This window comes from Oncorhynchus kisutch, linkage group LG3, assembly GCF_002021735.2.
Source record: "Oncorhynchus kisutch isolate 150728-3 linkage group LG3, Okis_V2, whole genome shotgun sequence".
Classification (NCBI taxonomy): Eukaryota; Metazoa; Chordata; class Actinopteri; order Salmoniformes; family Salmonidae; genus Oncorhynchus; species Oncorhynchus kisutch.
Genome location: NC_034176.2, coordinates 52195782 through 52217570, shown reverse-complemented (window position 1 = coordinate 52217570; position 21789 = coordinate 52195782). Strand labels below are relative to the sequence as shown.

Genomic DNA, 21789 nt, shown 5'->3' with positions numbered 1-21789 from the left:
TTTTGTTTCTGGTGTCCTTTGACAGCTCTTTGGTCTTGGCCATAGTGGAGTTTGGAGTGTGACTGTTTGAGGTTGTGGACAGGTGTCTTTTATACTGATAACAAGTTCAAACAGGTGCCATTAATACAGGTAGAGAGTGGAGGACAGAGGAGCCTCTTAAAGAAGAAGTTACAGGTCTATGAGAGACAGAAATCTTGCTTGCTGGTAGGTGACCAAATACCTATTTTCCACCATAATTTGCAAATACATTCATAAAAAAATCCTACAGGCCTCTCTCATCTTTTTAAGTGGGAGAACTGGTGGTGGCTGACTAAATACTTTTTTTGCCCCACTGTATGTATTATAAATGTGTAGGGGGGTGCACAGTGTGCACTCAATGAACATGTGTTATTTTACATGTTCTTCACAGAAAAAGAGCCAATAATGTTTTCAATGTTTTCTTTTAGTAAACATTGAAAATGGTATTTGATCTGTTTCACCTGTCTTTGTGCTTGTCTCCACCCCCCTCCAGGTGTCGCCCATCTTCCCCATTATCCCCAATGTATTTATACCCGTGTTCTCAGTTTGTCTGATACCAGTTAATTTTGTTTTGTCAAGCCTACCAGCATTTTTCCCAGGCACTTGACTTTCGCTAGTTCCTGTTTTCTAGTTTGGTAGGCTTGTCGAAATAAAATGAACTGGAAACAGACAAACAGAGAACACAGGTATAAATATAATGGGGAAGATTGGTGACAGCTGGAGGGCGGGGGAGAAAAGCACAAGGACAGGTAAAACAGATCAGGGTGTGACATCTATCTTATGTAACCATAACAAACGTAACATATCATACTAATATGAGTGTCTCAGATTTTTGTTTACTATGTCTAGTCTATGAGACCAGTCTGGATGGTCAGACTAACCCAAATCATCATGCCATTGAAAACAAGGGGAAAATACCCAGCATATTGGAACAATTAAAGTCTATTCATAGTGACAGAGAAGAGGACAGTCTATTTTCATATTGAGTCTAGAAGGCATTTTGTCAAACCCATAAAAACCTATTTTAATTCTGTATCTTTTTGTGTCTCACTGTATTTGTGATATTCCTTTACAATGCATTCATTAAGCCTGAATGAGAGCAACACCTGTGCCACTTTAGAGAAAGAACCCTGCGAGAGGAGAGATGAACAACAGAGTAGATCACAAAGGCAGGCACGCACGCACACGCGCACACCACACACACACACACACACACAAACACTCTCTCTACCGGCCATGCTCAACTCTGGCTTTGATTCAGGCACATACACACAAATACACATGCCACAGTGCATTATCAGCCGACATCAGTGAAGAGTGTGTCATGGTAGTGAAAGTGTTTGGCCAGTGATGTGGCTGCTTGTCTCTTGGGAGTTTATGGGAGTCCTGACCATACATTGCCTCTATTGATCAGCAAGTAATACTGCCTGTAGCGAGGGAGGGAGGGGAAAGGGGAGGATGTATGTGTGGGTCTGTTTGTGTGCGTGTGTGTTTGTGCAAATATGAGTGCCCAAATATGAGTGCGGAAATTCCACTCTTGACCACTGGGGGTATAAGGGAATGAGGCCATCTCTCTTCCTTGTTTCGGCAAATCTGTCTGTAATGCTGGTCTGACCAATCATACTCCATGCTCCAAGACTGTTTCGATCATGCGGACTATAATTTGTTTTGGGGCGCGTCTGGTAATAACATGAATGAATACACCAACTGGTCACTGGTTAAATAAAATAAATGCATAGATGATCTGATACCGATGGTGTCTTCCAAAACTTACCCGAATCAACAACCATGGATTAATGGCAGCCTTGTCGGGAAAGTGAAGGAGAGAGTTGCTGCTTATAAACAAGGCAAGGTGACCGGGGGACACTTATATGATTAAACAGTACAAATACAACCGACGCAGATCGATCAAGATGGTGACACACAAGTATAGGGACAAAGTGGGTGAGCAATTCAGTGGATCGGAAACGAGGTGTGCGTGGCAGGGGCTTCTAACAATCATGGATTACATGAAGAATACCAGTCACATCACGGACCGCAACCTGACGAGTTAAACACCTTTTTCTCACGCTTCGAGCATAACCTTTCTGAGCTGTCGAGGAGAGAACCTGAGGACAACGAGGGCAACCGGCTTACGGTCTCCATGGAGGATGTATGCAAGTCATTCAAGCATGTTAACCATCGCAAGGCTGCCGGCCCAGACGTCATCCCTAGCCGAACCCTCAGAGCATGTGCAGACCAGCTCACTGTTGTACTACACACTGCCCTCACCCACCTGAACAAAAGGAATGTACATGTGTGGATGCTGTTCATTGACTACAGTTCGGTCTTCAATACTACAGTGCCCTCTAAGCTCACCACAAAGCTCATGGCCCTGGGACTGATTCCATGACATCCTGATGGACCAGAGAGAAAGGAGAGAATGGCAGAAAAAAAAGAAAAAAAACTGAAGAAGCCTCACAGCTCCCCAGGCTACCTGAGGCTACAGCCCCCTCTTACACAACAACAACACCAATAATAACAGCCTAATTTCCTCTCCCAGATACAGATTTTTAATGTTTTTATAAGTATTTAATGCAGGGACAGAATGGGACCAGACATCCGTCTGGGCACTTCTTAACACAGCGTCCATTTCTTTATTTCTTGAGGCCCCCATTATTCGTCAAATAATGATAATTCTGTGCTCAAACCACAATTTAGACAGTCCCAATGGGCTAAAGATCAACCCATCTGGCATTTGCCCGAACTGCCCTATGGCCATGGTTTAGATACAGTAGCTTATCTTATAGAGAACTACTGCTTGCTACTCCAAGGGAACATTATTGTAACACTCTCTACACTGTAAATGATGACAAGTGTCCTAACCTAAATATATTTTGTACACTGTACAAAATATAGACATCGTTGTTTGTACTTTTTTACCCCCTTTTCGCCATATCCAATTGGTAGTTAAAGTCTTGTCCCGTCGCTGCAACTCCCGTACGGACTCGCGAGAGGTGAAGGTCGAGAGCCATGCGTCCTCTGAAACACAACCCCGCCAAGCTGCACTGCTTCATGACACAATGCACACTTAACCCGGAAACCAGCAGCACCAATTTGTGGGAGGAAACACTGTACACCTAGCAACCGTGTCAGCATGCATGCGCCCAGCCCACCACGGGAGTCGGTCGCTACAGCGCGATGGGACAAGGACATCCCGTCCGGCCAAACCCTCCCCTAAACTGGACAACGCTGGGCCAATTGTGCGTCACCTCATGGGTCTCCTGGTCACGGCCGGCTGCATCACAGTCAGGTATCGAACCAGCATCTGTAGTAACGCAGCTTGCACTGCGATACAGTGACTTAGACCGCTGTTCCACTCGGGAGGCCTGTTATTTACTTTTTTAATGTAAAGCCAACTTATTTCATTTTAGAAACAGCTGTGTGTAATGGATTACGAATGCATAATATGGCCTTAATGCTTTAAAAAAAAAGCTATAGCATGAGCTGTGAATAAGTGGTTGTAATAAATATATAGGTATGAATTTCCAGCACATTTCCTGCACCAAATCAATCTCTGAACACAGCAAAACAAATCCGCTCCTCGCTCATCCACAGTCAAACCTTGAACGTTTCTAGGTTTCTAGGCCATCTGTCTCTGCTCTTTTTTCCTATCAACTCTTAAACTTAAACGCTGCTGCACCTTAGACTGGAGCTAGACAGCCACTGCTTCAAACTCGGTTTCAGGCAGACTGCGAGAGAGAATTCTTTAAATACTGAGTTTTTCATCCTCAGAGAAAGAGAAGGGGGCTTCTTTATGCTTTGATTGGGCCCAGTAATCATCATATGGGTAGAGAGAGCATACTACAAGGAATTGGGTACTACAGATGCTGTGGAGAATAGAAGATGACACTGGCTGTGTCCAAAATGGACGCAGGCACTGAGAGACTGTGGGTGGCCTGGGAGGCATGGGATCTATTCAGTCTTTACGCTGTATTGTTAATCGATACATGAGATGAAATAAAAATAGAAAATGAGGCCATCGACTGCTCGGCGGGCGTGTGTAAGATGGCGGAATATTGGTCAGTTGATCTCTCTCCACCTCTCTACCCCTACCTATTTTTCTCTCTCTGTCACCACACCCCTTTCCTCTTTCTCCCTACCCCTCTCTCAATAATAAGGCTATGTTGACGTTGCATTATATAGAGTATTACCATAGCATAGTGTTGTTATTGATGGTGATAAATAGAGCCCCACAGTTGAGGTATTATAATACCCATAAAACCTAGCGGTCAAAGAGGGAAATGGTTCCAATCATTTTTCCACCATTCATTTTTTCCCCATATGGAATTTTAAAAACACTTAAAATAAGGGCTATGTTTCGTGTAGGCTTACCCTGGCGTGAAGTTTTAATAACCATGTAAATCTCTCATGGACAAAGTGATTTCTATCAATATATTCGGCTCTATTTACTCTCAGATTCTAAAATGCTAAATGTAAATAAGCTAATTATTCTTAATTCAGGGTAAGGTCAGAAAAATAGTTTTTTCGGAGAGAAAGCATGGTACTGCCGTCCATAGAATGACAAGATAGTCAAGACTGTTACCTTTGAGAAGCCATGCATGGTTGAGGTTAGATGGTTACAGTGATCGTGTATATAGTGGTGAAAGTATGTTTGTTTTACCTTGAAGAGGCCGTGCTTGTGGCTATGCTGACCCAGCCACACTCCACTGCCAAGGGTCAGATCCATCTGAGGTGGGTCTATCACTCGCTCATAAATCCTGCCAACAACAAACAATCAACAGAGAGACAGTCAGATTCTGAAATCTCTCTCTCTCTCACTCACACACTCACACACTCACACACGCTACATTGAAAATCCGGGCGGTCGACATTGTCCCGGAAAAGCAACATAATCACAGCTCCTGCAGTGTTAAATGTTTCTTGAGGCTAGCTAAGCCAGCCGGGCCTCTGTGTCTCTCCTCTGTTTCGTCAACAACACGCTCAGTGGTGAGAATGGTTTACGCCCCTTTTACTACCTCGTAACATCTATAGAGTAAGACGATGGACCCATCCTCATTAGTGGGCCCTTACACATCTCATGCACCAGGATCCAGGCCACACTAATCCACTGAGGATGAGGTCATTAAGGCATAAGCTCTGATCAACCCGTCGATTGAAAGGTGTTCCATGTTCTGACGGAACAGGGATTTGAGCCGTGAGCATTGGAGACAGGAGCTGTCCAAAAATTCAATATTTGAAACACAATTTCAAAATAATACGGTGATGCTTAAAGGCCAAGTTCAATATTTTATAACTTGATGTTAGATCGTTCCTCCATAGACTGAGGGGACTCCAGGGTGAGGAACTACCTAACATTACATTTTTAAAATACGGGACCACTACAGGCTGGCTTCCCCAGCACCATAGCACCAGCATCATGGGTGCACGATGGGACATACCAATCATCTGTGTGTGTGTGTGTGTGTGTGTGTGTGTGTGTGTGTGTGTGTGTGTGTGTGTGTGTGTGTGTGTGTGTGTGTGTGTGTGTGTGTGTGTGTGTGTGTGTGTGTGTGTGTGTGTGTGTGTGTGTGTGTGTGTGTGCCTGCGTGAGTAGCATATTTGCATGCGTCCGTACTCCGGGAAAATATATTGAAGACATAAGAAAATAGACTGCACTTGCAAGATATGACATGCTACAAGATTGTCATAAAGTGTGTGTGTCATCCATTTAATGTCATCAACAGCACAAAATACGCATATAGGCTCTGACTAAGCTCATCTGCAACCTCTTCTATCTCTCACTCACACACACACACACACACACACACACACACACACACACACACACGGCAGTGCATCTTGGGCGTGCGTCTTGCTGGTTCCTGCTCGACTGCTTTTTTATGGCTATTTTTGCGTTAATTATGACTTTGTTTGTTCAGAATGTTTGTGCAATAATTACACCGGTGATGAAGAGGATGAAAGAAAGGGAAACTCCAATATAGGCTGAAAAGGCAGGCTACATGGCCTCCTCTCCCTAGTATCCTGATGGCCAATGTCCAATCACTGGAAAATGCATTTTGTGAAATAAGAGCAAGACTTCAATTGCAGAGGTACAGTACCAGTCAAAAGTTTGGACACAGTGACACATTTAAGGTTTTTTCTTAATTTGTACAATTTTCTACATTGTAGAATAATAGTGAAGACATCAAAACTATGAAATAACACATATGGAATCATCTAGTAACCAGCATTCTAAATTCTTCAAAGTAGCAACACATTGCCTTGATGACAGCTTTGCACACTCTTGGCATTCCCTTAACCAGCTTCATCTGGAATGCTTTTCCAACAGTTTTGAAGGAGTTCCCACATATGCTGAGTACTCTGCGGTTCAACTGATCCCAAACCATTTCAATTGGGTTGAGGTCGGGTGATTGTGGAGGCCAGGTCATCTGATGCAGCACCATCACTCTCCTTCTTGGTAAAATAGCCTTTACACAGCCTGGAGGTATGTTGGGTCATTGGCCTGTTGAAAAACAAATGATAGTCCCACTAAGCTCAAACCAGAAGGGATGGCGTATCACTGCAGAATGCTGTGGTAGCCATGCTGTTTAAGTGTGCATTGAATTCTAAATAAATCACAGACAGTGTCACCAGTGTCTGTGAGCAGGCCTTTCTAATCGACCTGGCCCGGGTATCCTGGAAGGACATTGACCTCATCCCGTCAGTTGAGGATGCCTGGTCATTCTTTAAAAGTAACTTCCTCACCATTTTAGATAAGCATGCTCCGTTCAAAAAATGCAGAACTAAGAACAGATACAGCCCTTGGTTCACCCCAGACCTGACTGCCCTCGACCAGCACAAAAACATCCTGTGGCGGACTGCAATAGCATCGAATAGTCCCCGTGATATGCAACTGTTCAGGGAAGTCCGGAACCAATACACGCAGTCAGTCAGGAAAGCTAAGGCCAGCTTCTTCAGGCAGAAGTTTGCATCCTGTAGCTCCAACTCCAAAAAGTTCTGGGACACTGTGAAGTCCATGGAGAACAAGAGCACCTCCTCCCAGCTGCCCACTGCACTGAGGCTAGGTAACACGGTCACCACTGATAAATCTATGATTATCGAAAACTTCAATAAGCATTTCTCAACGGCTGGCCATGCCTTCCGCCTGGCTACTTCAACCTCGGCCAACAGCTCCGCCCCCCCCGCAGCTCCTCGCCCAAGCCTCTCCAGGTTCTCCTTTACCCAAATCCAGATAGCAGATGTTCTGAAAGAGCTGCAAAACCTGGACCCGTACAAATCAGCTGGGCTTGACAATCTGGACCCTCTATTTCTGAAACTATCTGCCACCATTGTCGCAACCCCTATTACCAGCCTGTTCAACCTCTCTTTCATCTCGTCTGAGATCCCCAAGGATTGGAAAGCTGCCGCAGTCATCCCCCTCTTCAAAGGGGGAGACACCCTGGACCCAAACTGTTACAGACCTATATCCATCCTGCCCTGCCTATCTAAGGTCTTCGAAAGCCAAGTCAACAAACAGGTCACTGACCATCTCGAATCCCACCGTACCTTCTCCGCTGTGCAATCTGGTTTCCGAGCCGGTCATGGCTGCACCTCAGCCACACTCAAGGTACTAAACGACATCATAACCGCCATCGATAAAAGACAGTACTGTGCAGCCGTCTTCATCGACCTCGCCAAGGCTTTCGACTCTGTCAATCACCATATTCTTATCGGCAGACTCAGTAGCCTCGGTTTTTCGGATGACTGCCTTGCCTGGTTCACCAATTACTTTGCAGACAGAGTTCAGTGTGTCAAATCGGAGGGCATGCTGTCCGGTCCTCTGGCAGTCTCTATGGGGGTGCCACAGGGTTCAATTCTCGGGCCGACTCTTTTCTCTGTGTATATCAATGATGTTGCTCTTGCTGCGGGCGATTCCCTGATCCACCTCTACGCAGACGACACCATTCTATATACTTTCGGCCCGTCTCTGGACACTGTGCTATCTAACCTCCAAACAAGCTTCAATGCCATACAACACTCCTTCCGTGGCCTCCAACTGCTCTTAAACGCTAGTAAGACCAAATGCATGCTTTTCAACCGGTCGCTGCCTGCACCTGCATGCCCGACTAGCATCACCACCCTGGATGGTTCCGACCTAGAATATGTGGACGTCTATAAGTACCTAGGTGTCTGGCTAGACCGCAAACTCTCCTTCCAGACTCATATCAAACATCTCCAATCGAAAATCAAATCAAGAGTCGGCTTTCTATTCCGCAACAAAGCCTCCTTCACTCAAGCCGCCAAGCTTACCCTAGTAAAACTGACTATCCTACCGATCCTCGACTTCGGCGATGTCATCTACAAAATGGCTTCCAACACTCTACTCAGCAAACTGGATGCAGTCTATCACAGTGCCATCCGTTTTGTCACTAAAGCACCTTATACTACCCACCACTGCGACTTGTATGCTCTAGTCGGCTGGCCCTCGCTACATATTCGTCGCCAGACCCACTGGCTCCAGGTCATCTACAAGTCTATGCTAGGTAAAGCTCCGCCTTATCTCAGCTCACTGGTCACGATGGCAACACCCATCCGTAGCACGCGCTCCAGCAGGTGTATCTCACTGATCAATCCTAAAGCCAACACCTCATTTGGCCGCCTTTCGTTCCAGTACTCTGCTGCCTGTGACTGGAACGAATTGCAAAAATCGCTGAAGTTGGAGACTTTTATCTCCCTCACCAACTTCAAACATCAGCTATCTGAGCAGCTAACCGATCGCTGCAGCTGTACATAGTCTATTGGTAAATAGCCCACCCTTTTCACCTACCTCATCCCCGTACTGTTTCTATTTATTTACTTTTCTGCTCTTCTGCACACCAATATCTCTACCTGTACATGACCATCTGATCTTTTATCACTCCAGTGTTAATCTGCAAAATTGTAATTATTTGCCTACCTCATGCCTTTTGCACACATTGTATATAGACCCCCCCTTCGTTTTCTACTGTGTTATTGACTTGTTAATTGTTTACTCCATGTGTAACTCTTTGTTGTATGCTCACACTGCTATGCTTTATCTTGGCCAGGTCGCAGTTGCAAATGAGAACTTGTTCTCAACTAGCCTACCTGGTTAAATAAAGGTGAAATAAAAAATAAATAAAAAAAACAGGAAAGCATCCCCACACCATCACACCTCCTCCTCCAAGCTTCATGGTGAGAACCACACATGCGGAGATCATCTGTTAACTTACTCTATGTCTCACAAAAACACAGAGGTTAGAACCAAAAATCTCAAATTAGGACTCATCAGACCAAAGGACAGATTTCCACTGTCTATTGCTCATCTATTGCGCGTGTTTCTTGGCACAAGCAAGTCTCTTCTTATTATTGGTGCTCTTTAGTAGTGGTTTCTTTGCAGCAATTCGACCATGAAGGCCTGAAGCATTTATTTGGGCTGCAATCTGAGTTGCAGTTAACTCTAATGAACATATATTTTGCAGCAGAGGTAACTCTGGGACTTCCTTTCCTGTGGTGGTCCTCATGATTGCCAGATTCACCATAGCGCTTGATGGTTTATTCGACTGGACTTGAAGAAACGTACATTTCTTGAAATGTTTCGTATTGACTGACCTTCATGTCTTAAAGTAATGATGGACTGTCGTTTCTCTTTGCTTATTTGAGCTGTTCTTGTCATAATATGGACTTGGTCTTTTACCAAATAGAGCAATCTTCTGTATACCACCTCCACCTTGTCACAACACAACTGATTGGCTCAAATGCATTAAGAAGTGTCACCCCCTGATCTGTTTCACCTGTCTTTGTGATTGTCTCCACCCTCCTCCAGGTGTCACCCATTTCCCCCTGTGTATTTATACCGGTGTTCTCTGTTGCCAGTTCATCTTGTTTGTCAAGTCAACCAGTATTTTTGTGTCTCAGCTCCTGCTTTTCCCAATATCTATTTTTCCTCACCCTCCTGGTTTTGACCCTTGCCTGTCCTGACCCTGAGCACGCCTACCTAGCAACTCTGCCTGACCCTGAACACTGTCTGCCGTCCTGTACCACCAACACAGAGAATAGTGAGGCGCTGGACAGATGAGGCAGGCGTGGCTGGACGAGGGCATGGACATACAACTGGCAAATTTGTCTATGCATTGTCAAGATCAGACGTTAGTCTCGGGTAAGGTGAGATGGGGAGGGGTGTGTCTCTTTGTTAACAGTTGAGGCGTGATCTCTAATATTAAGGAAGTCTCAAGATCTTGCTCACCATAGATTACCTCTTGATAAGCTGCACCCATACTATTTACCATATTTTTCCACCACAAACCAATTCTGGCACTAAGACCACACTCAACGAGCTGTACAGGGCCATATGCAAACAAGAAAATGCTAATTCAGAGGCAGGATTTCTTGTAGCAAGTGAATTTTATGCAGGAAAACTGAAATCCGTTTTAAACAAATTTTTACCAGCATGTCACCTGTGCAACTAGAGGCAACAAAACTCTAGATCACCTTCACTTCGTAAGCAGAAACGTATAAAAGGCCCTCTCTCTTGGGCAAATCCAACCATAAGTCTATCGTCCTGATTCCTGCTTAATAGCAAAAACTCAAACAGTAAGCACCAGTCACCAGTTAAAAAGGAAGAGCTGTACTTTATTATAGACAGACTTCTCCCGATCTTAACTACTGTTGTATCAACATGCTTTGACCATGACAGTTTACAATCCAGGTTTACTCCAAGCAGTTTACATGCTGACCACACCGCTCGTGTCGCGTTCGTGAGCATTGCAAAATAAATGTACACATACCTTTTATTCAATCATTGCATCCACACTGCTCGCACGTGTCAACAAGTGTCTGCATAGCCAGGCGCTAAAATAGAACTTGTTTCTATTTGTGACGCTTGATCAAATCAAATCTGGAACATGCTCAGATCTCTGTTGACGATTCTACGATATGTAAAACACGAAACAAGAATGGTGTCATGGGAGGACACCACAGAAGAAGCCACTGCTGTCCAAAAAAACCATTGCTGCACGTCTGAAGTTTGTAAAAGTGCACCTGGATGTTCCACAGTGCTATTGGCAAAATATTCTGTGGACAGATGAAACTACACACAACACTATGTGTGTAGAAAAAAAAGGCACAGCACACCAACATCAAAACCTCATCCCTGTAACTAGATCACCTGGCTGCACAACAGTGAGTGACTCACAAGGCTCTAGTCTCTCGTCATTGTGTGCTTGTAAACAAACACCACGTGACTCGGGACTACCAGTACGCTTCATAAGGAACAATTATGGACAGGTGAAATTATGCTCAAGTTGACTGCAGGTATTTAGTTAAAACGTTGCCACAAATACATATTCACATTTCTTTAAAAAACTTAAAAGAAATATTTTGGTATTTGGTATTTTATAAGGATCGCCATTAGCTGTTGAGAAAGCGGCAGCTACTCAGCAGCTAACATGAAACATGACATAATACAGAACATTAATAGACAAGAACAGCTCGACAGAACTACATAAATTAAAAACAGAGCACATAGCCTACATATTAATACTTTCATGTTTTGACACTGTTGAGAGTATTGAAAAACCATCCCCTGACTATTTCCAAATACCCTGGTAAACAGTATATATGGTAGACCGCCAAAGCCTACCCGTAAGTAAGCATTCCACTGTTGATTTGGCCCACATCAAGGCCAGCATGCCAGGCACACTCGACCCACTCCAATTTGCGTACCGATCCAACAGATCCACAGAACATGCCATTTCCATCGCTATTCACGGAGACAAGGAACATCTACATTGCCTTCAGAAAGTATTCATACCCCTCGAACCACACCCACAATATTTTACTGTGAAACACTGCAGCAGAACAAACTCTGCTACTCTTTTGTCTGCATGAGGCTACAATACATTGAGTTTCCCAGGGAAGCCGTGAAGCGCTGGAGAAGCTGCGAAGCCAGCTGTAGCCTATTGTGTGATTGTGTTTGAGACTGTTATTAAATAATGTGAAACAATGTTGTGTATGTTAACTGTTGTGTTATTGTCTTCATAAGTTTGTTATTAAATGTGTATGTTTACGGAGTTCCATTAAATCATGTTTAGATATAAATATGTTATAAACATTTGATCATATGGGCAGAATATTGTATATTCAGTTATGGCCTAAAATAAATGTTGTTCATATGGTCAGAATTGTGTAGCCTAGGCCGATTTTAAATTTGTTCATCAGGGATGAAGGCTGAAAACAGCCTATATTTTTCTAGTTTTATCTAGTTTTACACCATCCATTAACACCAACCACTGTAAAACATGTATTTTTTAACAAAAAAGCAAAATGCAAGAAAATATGGAGCAAAAATAAGTAGGCCTATAACATTAATTTCAAATAAACATGTTTACACCATTAATTAACACCAACCATTCACTATAAAACCTTAGCATTTAAAAAAGGCCAAAAATGACAAGGCAGCTACATAAAAACAATGTTCAAGAACACATGTCCATGTTTTCTGGTCTCATACGGATTTTGGAGTCATTGAAAGGGTTGAAATGGATAATTGTCACAGAAGAGGCCAAGTAAGCTACGTGCTCATTTTTCTCAGATGGATTTTGGAGTGTTCATAACTGTAACTTGAAGGTGTAGGCAACGCTCTTCAGGTAAGACTCCAGCCGTTCAGTTGTGGTGTACTTCTGAACCAGGGTGACAAGAACTCTGTCTGGCCTGGGTCCACTGTCATGCTGGAGGAACAGCTCTTCTTCATAGCCCTTATAGCTGTCAGGGATGATGAGTTCAGAGAGGGATTTAGGTACAGGGGGTGCCGCTTTGTTCTTTTTTTGGTGCCTCTGCATCAACTTCTTCATATTCATACATGCCTCCCCAATTACATGCAGGCAAGCCATGTGTACCATGGTCCACAACTTGGTCAGTTTCTTTCCTGGGTCTCCAGGCTTCTCTTCTTCTGGCCATTCTTCAGCGTTTGGATCCGAATTGGAGCATTGTCCGGGTTATGGTTTTCTCCAGATAACTTGAAGATAACCCTCACTGACGGTGTTATGCAACCTCGGCAATCAAAAGCGGCAATCATATTCGGTGCACTTCGGGAAGGACTTATTTTTTAATTTGGCCTAGATACATAATAAAATACAAAATTTACATTGAATTTGAACCCTGTTTTGACTATCATCAGCTGATTCAGAAAATAAGTCAGTAAAGTGAACAGCTGTTGTGATAGCTCACAAAGTATTTCTAGAATGTTTTGATGTCTCATATGTTACAAAAAGGATAGTCTAAAGAGTAAAAATGTAATAATCCTATAGAACAGGTTCAAAAGAAAACAAGCTTTATTTCCTTGTAATTCATTTTATTCAATGGCTCAACTGAGTGTCCTCTCCAGTCAGTCCAGTCAGTCAGTCCAGTTGGGCAGCACTTTTAAACGTTCCAATGTTAGGCTTGTGAATGTCTCATGCATATTTATTTTATTGAAAATTGGAACAATGAGAGCGATGAGAAGTAAACATTATTTGAATGTGAGTTTCCAGACAGGGCAAGGAAGCATTTTACAACAATACAATGTTCCAATGTAATTATCTTGTAAATCTCTCATGCATATATATTTTTTTAAATTGAAAATAGGAACAGATGGGAAAGAAGGACAAATACTGATTTCAAAACAGGGTCCTTATTTATATTATAAAGACATGAGGTGAGCATCAAAATCATTTTAAAAGATGCCCTTGCATTAAAGTTGTACCTTGGATAGATATTTAGTATAATAGCCGATACATTCAACTCAAAATATGGTATTCTGTTCTTTTGAAATACTCAACATTTTCAGTATCGTAATGAGACTAAATGAAATGACATAGGCCAAATGGATTTTGTGATGTTGTCCTTTGTTAAATATACTCTTTAGACTGTTAAAATGTAGGGGATAAGGCAAACATTTTATATAAACATTGGATTTCTCTGGTCCAAATTGCATAATCATTTTCATTTTCAGCTGGTAGGCCTACCCATGAGTCTCTCATCACTCGGAAAGTGTCGTCACTGATGTCAATACCAAAGCAGATAATAATTGTGACTCGATTGAATTGGAATGATGTGAATAATTGTAACGGTTTTCTTCCGTCGAAGGAGAGGAGGACCAAAATGCAGCGAAGTTTGTGTTCAACATCTTTAATAAAAGACGATAACGTGGCTGGTTGACGGCTCTGGCGGATTCTGGCTGACTGACAGCTCTGGCGGATCCTGGTTGAATGGCAGCTCTGGCGGATCCTGGCTGAATGGCGGCTCTGGCGGCTCCTTGCAGACTGGCGGCTCTGGCGGCTCCTTGCAGACTGGCGGCTCTGGCGGCTCCTTGCAGACTGACGGCTCTGACGGCTCCTTGCAGACTGGCGGCTCCTTGCAGACTGGCGGCTCTGCGGCTCCTCTGGACAGGCGGGACTCTCTAGCAGCTCTGGACAGAGGCGGGAGTCTCTAGCAGCTCTGGACAGGTGGGAGACTCTAGCAGCTCTGGACAGGCGGGAGACTCTAGCAGCTCTGGACAGGCGGGAGACTCTAGCAGCTCTGGACAGGCGGGAGACTCTAGCAGCTCTGGACAGGCGGGAGACTCTAGCAGCTCTGGACAGGCGAGGCGCACTGTAGGCCTGGTGCGTGGTGACAGCACTGGTGGTACTGGGCCGAGGACACGCATCTCAGGGCGGGTGCGGGGAGGAGGAACAGGGAGTACTGGGCTCTGGACACACACAGTAAGCCTGGTGCAGGGGAATGCCACCAGAGGGCTGGTGCGTGTAGGTGGCACTGGATAGACCGGACCGTGCAGGTGCACTGGAGCTCTTGAGCACCGAGCCTGCCCAACCTTACCTGGCTCGATGCCCACTCTAGTCCGGCCGATACGAGGAGCTGGAATGTACCACACCGGGCTATGCACCCGCACTGGAGACACGGTGCGCTCCACAGCATAACACGGTGCCTGCCTGGTCCCTCTCGCTCTCCGGAAAGCATAGGAAGTTGGCGCAGGTCTCCTACCTGGCTTCGCCATACTCCCTGTGTGCCTCCCCCAATACATTTTTGGGGCTGACTCTCAGGCTTCCTACCGCGCCGCCGTGCTCGTTTATCCAACTCCATTCTCCTGTAACCCTCCTCGCACCGCTCCAGCGAATCCCAGGCGGGCTCCGGCACTCTCCCTGGGTCGACCGCCCACCTGTCTATCTCTTCCCAAGTTGTATAGTCCAGATTCTGCTCCCATGTCCAGAAATCCTGATATCGCTGCTTCTCCTGCTCCTGCCCATTACCACGCTGCTTGGTCCTGTTGTGGTGGGTGGTTCTGTAACGGTTTTCTTCCGTCGAAGGAGAGGAGGACCAAAATGCAGCGTAGTTCGTGTTCAACATGTTTAATAAAAGACGATAACGTGAACACTACACAAATACAAAATAACAAACGTGGCAAAACCCGAAACAGTCCTATCTGGTGCAGAGAACACAAAGACAGGAAACAACCACCCACAAAGTACCCACAGAATATGGCTGCCTAAATATGGTTCCCAATCAGAGACAACGATAGACAGCTGCCTCTAATTGAGAACCAATCTAGGCAACCATAGACATACAAACTACCTAGAAAGGAAACAGCCCCATAAACATACAAAAAACCCTAGACCAGAAAAACACATAAATCCCCCATGTCACACCCTGATCTAACCAAAATAATAAAGAAAACAAAGATAACTAAGGCCAGGGCCGTAACAATAATAATAATGACGGTGAGAGCCCAGTATAGCCTAATCATTTAATCATAAACTATTGTTATTTTGTGTCTTTAAAATCACAGTGGTTTAATTTCTATACGTGAGAATCTTTTTTTAAATAAATGTCAGCCCTTTACCAGATACATTTTGTCCGCATAAAATATATTTTTCCCCAAACTGATCAAACTTCGGTATGCTATAACCTAGAGATAATATTATTCCCATATGAACACATTTATTTTAGGCCATATAAAGAAAAGCTATGCATGACTTAATGAAGGTGATGAAACAGAAGCAACATTGTTTCACATTCTTTAATAAAAAGACTCATAGACAGAAATAGGCTATACAGCTGGCCTCACAGTTTTTCCGCCAAGTAGACCTACATGGAAACTCAATGTATCTCAACAACATTGAGTGTGCGAGGGGGTCTGTGCGTGGTGTAGTACCTTCCACAAAAAAGTTTTGTTAAACAAAAAAGCATACCCCTTGACTTATTCCACATTTTGTTGTGTTACAGCCTGATTTTTTTTTTACCCCAAACATCTACACACAATACCCCATAATGACAAAGTGAAAACATGCTTTTAAAAATGTTTGCAAATGTATTGAAAATGAAATACAGAAATATCTAATTTACATAACCACTCACACCCGAGTCAATATATATCTGGGTATATCTGTATCAGTTTTTCACATCTGGATTCCTTCCTTGCAGATTTTCTCAAGCTCTGTTAAGTTAGATGGGGAGCGGTTGTGAAAGGCAATCTTCAAGTCTTTCCACAGATTTTCAATGGGATTCAAGTGTGGACTTTGTCTGGGCCACTCATGGACTTTCACATTCTTGTTCTGAAGCCATTCCAGCAATACTTTGGCTGTCTATTTGGGGTCATTGTCCTGTGGAAACGTTAATCTTCGCCCCCAGTCTAAGGTAGTTTGCACTCTGACGTAGTTTCTTATCAAGGACTTGCCTGTATTTGGCTCCATTCAATGTTCCCTATATCCTTACCAGTCTCACAGTTCCTGCCACTGAAAAGCATCCCCATAGCATGATGCTGCCACCACCATGCTTCACGGCAAGGATGATGTTAGACGGGTGAAGAGATGTGCCTGATTTTCTCCAGACATCTCTCATCAGACCACAGACACTTTGACCTTAGTCTTTCACTTGCCTATTTGCAAACTCCCATAAAGCTCAGATTGGTAAAGTGCTGTAGAGTCTGTTGTCCTTCTGGCAGGTTCTCCCATCTCAGGCAAGGAACTCTGTAGTTCTGTTAGAGTGGTCATTGGGTTTTTGGCCACCTCCCTTACCAAGGTCCTTCTTGCCCGGTTGCTCAGTTTGGTCAGACGGCCAGCTATAGGCAGAGTCTGGGTAGTTTAATATTTTTCAATTTCCCAATGATGAAGACCACTGTGCTCTTGGAAACTTTCAACACTCAATAAATAATTTTATACCCTTCCCCAGATATATGTATCATCCCAAATCTATCTTGGACATCTATGGTCAGTTCCTTCGACTTCATTGTATAGTTTCTCCTCTGACATGCGCTGTAAACTGTGGGACCTTATATAGACATGTGTGTTTCTTTATAAATCATGTCGAAACAATTGAATTTGCCAATGAAGTTGTTGTGACCGCTCAAGTATGATCAAATCAAATGTTATTTGTCACGTGCCGAATACAACAGGTGACATTACCATGAAATGCTTACTGTAGGTATTACAGACTCGGTCAGGGAGAGGTTGAAAATGTCAGTGAAGACACTTGCCAGTTGTTCCGCGCATGCTATGAGTACACATCCTGGTTATCCTTCTGTTTAAAGGTATTGCACACAGTCGTCCGTAACAGCTGGTGCTCTCATGCATGCTTTAGTGTTTCATATCAAAGGAAATTGGATGTACCCGACCTCAATTTGGAGTGTCATAGCAAAGGGGTGTGAATACTTATGTAAATTAGATATTTCTGTATTCATTTTCAATACATTTGCTAAATTGTCTAGAAACATATTTTCACTTGGTCATTTTGGGGTATTGTATGTAGATGGTGAAACTTTACATTTGGAATTCAGGCTGTAACACAACACAGTGGAATAAGTCAAGGGGTATGAATACTTTCTGAAGGCACTGTATTTGAGAATGATGTTCATTGACAACAGTTCAGCATTGAACACTATTGTTCCCTCCAAGCTTGACACAAAGCTCAGAGCACGGGTTCTGGACACCACCCTCTGCAACTGGACCCTGGACTTCCTGATGGGCAGACCACATGCTGTGAGGATTGGCAACAACACCTCCTCCACACGGACTCTTTTTTATTTATATTTAACCTTTATTTAATAGGCAAGTCAGTTAAGAACAAATTCTTATTTACAATGATGGCCTACCAATGGGCAAAAAGCCTCCTGCAGGGCCGGAGGCTGGAATATTAAAAAAACGTAATAATAAAATATAAATCTAGTACTAAACGCACATCATGACGAGAGAGGCAACACAACACTACATAAAGAGAGACCTAAGGCAACAACATAGCAAGGCAGCAACACATGACAACACAGCATGGTATCAACACAACATGGTAGAAGCACAAAACATGGGACAAACATTATTGGGCACAGACAACAGCACAAAGGTCAAGAAGGTAGAGACAACAATACATCACGCAAAGGAGCCACAACTGTCAGTAACATGGGCCCCCTAGGGGGTCCTCATCCCTCTGCTGTAATTCTTGTTCACCCACGACTGCATGGTTTGCACAACACCAACTCCATCACCAAGTTTGCTGATGACACCACAGTTGTAGGCCTGATAACCAACAACGACATATCAGTCTATAATCAGTCTATAGGGAGGAGTTAAGTGAACTGGCATTGTGGTGCCAGGACAACAACCTCTCCCTCAACATCAGAGTTGATTGTTGACATAAGAATGCAGAGGAAGGAACATGCCCGATCCACATTACTGGAACTGCAGTAGAGAGAGTCAGTCATTTTAAGTTCCTCGCCAACCACATCACTGAGTACTTGACATGGACCAACAACACCACCACTCTTGTCAAGAGGGTGCTATAACATCTCTACTTCCTAAGGTAGCTGATGAAATTTGGCATGCCACCCCGGGACCTTTGCAAATACTACTACTGCACCATCAAGAGCGTCCTGACCGGCTGCATCATGGCCTAGTATGGGAATTGCTCTGTTCACTCCTTTACAGTTGTGCAGATGGTATCGGAGCATGAGGTCTGATACCAACAGGATCAGAGACTGTTTCTATCTACAAGCCATCAGACTGCTGAACACTTGAACTGGACTGACCACCTGCTCTGATTCTCCTGCACCTTGGCACACATGCACTCACTCATACACACACCCTCACAGACATGGACACATCCCATTTTATGTTTGTATTCTTAACTTTTTATTTTCTTTTTATTGTTGTTGCATTGTTGAGAAAGAACCTGACAGTAAGCATTTTGTTGGACGGTGTATACCATGTGTACCCCGTACATACAACTTACAAAACTTGAAACACATACACACACACAGAGGGAAAGCGTGAGGCTATTCTGGTCTGGGCATGAACACTGGTCCAATAAGGATGAATAACACTGAGCTAATCTAATAGTCAAGAGGAGAGAGTGTGTATATGTCGGAACCCTTCTCTCCCTCCAGGGGAAATCAGAGAGTAGAAATGTAGAGCAGCTCTCCTCAAGCATGACAAACAGTCTCACTCCACAGCTTCCTAACGCACACTATTGATATCTGTACCCTGGCTCTGTGCTGGATTACTGCTCTGTCTGCTGACTGGAGACACAAATGGAGTTAAGCATCATCAAGCCAAACATCCAGAGCCATTCAGCTCCACGTCTCCCTCTGTCACCAAGAGGTTGTTAACTAAAGCTGTGAGCTCCCTGACAGCCAGTCTCTTCTGTGCTTAAAGGAGCAGTCCATCAGTTTTCACATTTAAAACAGAGCACCAGGGTGACATGGCCAAATAATGGTTTGTAGTAAAGACTTGGAAGTCCATTCCATTTTGACGGTGAACTGTCAGCTAAATGATACGTTTTGAAAAGATCTCTAACAAATATGGCTTGTCTACCTGAGCTAGTACTTTGGCTCTCATATGCCTTTGATATGGACATAATCCAGGAGTAAGAATGACCAGATTTACAAACAGTAGAACATTACAATTAGGTTTAGGAACTCTTTCACCTGTAATGCACAGTGAAAACCTCTTAGTTTCCTCAGTCAGACATAACAAGTGTGTGTGTGTGTGTCTGTGTGTGTGTGTGTGCGCACGCTTGCGTGCCTGTGTATTGCAGCAGTAGCTCAATGCTGCTGATTGCTACTTCATGTAAAGGACTCCTACAAGCCCAGTATGTTGGTAATTAGTGGACTAAATAGGGAATAGGTCGTCATTTGGGATGCACCCCTACTGTATATCCCCTGCGACCTATGGTGGAAATTACAAGATTATGTTATAATGCTGTTATTGCATCAAATGGTTGTTTTATGCAACAGAATAAGGGCATGTTAGAACAGTCATCTGTGTGTTCTACTGAGGATGGGCCTCTAGAAGATTTACGATGTCTTTGGTTGATACCACATTCCAGAGCATGAGTTAATGTTTCTGTTTTATACAGTATCAGGGAAAGATGACTCCAGGGCCAGACCCTGGTCTCCACAAAATGAGATACTGTCTGCTGTGAAATATATAAGTATCTTTCATACAAATCTTAACCTTGTGACCCATTCCATACATCTGTTGTGGTCATATAGACTGAAGGAGGATGGACTTTGCTATGAAATGCTGTGGCTCAAACCAGCTCATTGAGTTCTCAGTGATATACCTTCAGGGGTGATTACCGACCAACTCCATTACTGCAGTAATTAAATAATAAAGTTTAATTGTTTTGAAGAAACATGAAAGATTCCACCACAGACCTGCCCCTCATCCAGTGAAAAATAATTGTTTATTGTCTCTCTATTTGTCACCTCTCTCATTAGAGTATGCTACAAATGTAGATGTAAAATCCCCGTGCTCTCTATCTCTTTCTCTCTCTTTCTCTCACTAAATGCAGATGGATTATGTCCACCACAAGCAGTTGACTTTTTCCTGGAGGCAACTCTGCAGAGTGGTCATTAGCCGGGACAGCCAGGATTGTAGGCTGATTTAAAACCTAGTACCATTTCCATATGCAAATAAATGCAATAATAATAATCAGATGGCAGAACACAGCTATGTAGATACCGCAAGATAAAAATGTAATATTCAATATTGGTGAGTCAGACTAAATATTAGCAATACACAATCTGGTGGGTAATAATCTTCAAGCTGGATCACAACACAAAACAAATCTTAAGACTGGAGAAATGTATCAACAAATATTACGAAAACAAGCAACACCCAAACATGATGGAGAGTGACAGGGGAACCTACTTCAAACGAAAATGTGACTCTTCTACACACACAGACAATTTAATATTTTCACCACCGGGAATGGCCAAGGATGTAGAACGCAAAATTGAACACAAAATTGTATATATTTCTGTTTGGCCAGGCATCTGAAGAGACCCATAAACAACTTAGATCAGGTTTGAGAAATGTAAGTTTGTAATGTTGTCTACCCGGCCAAAAACGGAGTCTGTAAGAGCATGCCGCAGAAGCCCGCGCCCTCTCCTGATTCACCCCCGCCACCGGACACTGCTAATGCCGGCCCCATGGAAACATTGACTGTGAAGATGCTACAATCATTGATAGGCACGCATCAAAACCGATATTTTCAGCTAAATTGACTCTACCAATCTCAGGTCAGAGATATCAATGGTCAAAGATGAGCTTAAAAAATTATCGAGAGTATACAGAATAAGCTCGAAGCACACGGAGTGGCCTTATCGGATTTGGAACGAGGTGCTACAGACCGCAGCACTCGCATTAGCGAGCTAGAGGCTAATGTTGGCTCATTGATAACTAAGGTGGCATACCTCGACTATAGATGCGAAGATATGGAAAGTAGAATGCGGAAGAACAACATTCC

The 21789-nt window shown here is 43.7% G+C and overlaps 1 protein-coding gene across 1 annotated transcript in view; it reads right to left on the bottom strand.

The window, feature by feature from the left end:
* The window catches only part of LOC109872624 (protein kinase C-binding protein NELL1), a 424089-nt gene that overhangs the window by 289155 nt on the left and 113145 nt on the right, over positions 1–21789 (bottom strand). The window contains exon 5 of the mRNA XM_020463927.2: positions 4682–4778. Coding sequence (XP_020319516.1) covers positions 4682–4778 — 97 coding nt within the window. The remainder of the gene's footprint in view (positions 1–4681; positions 4779–21789) is intronic.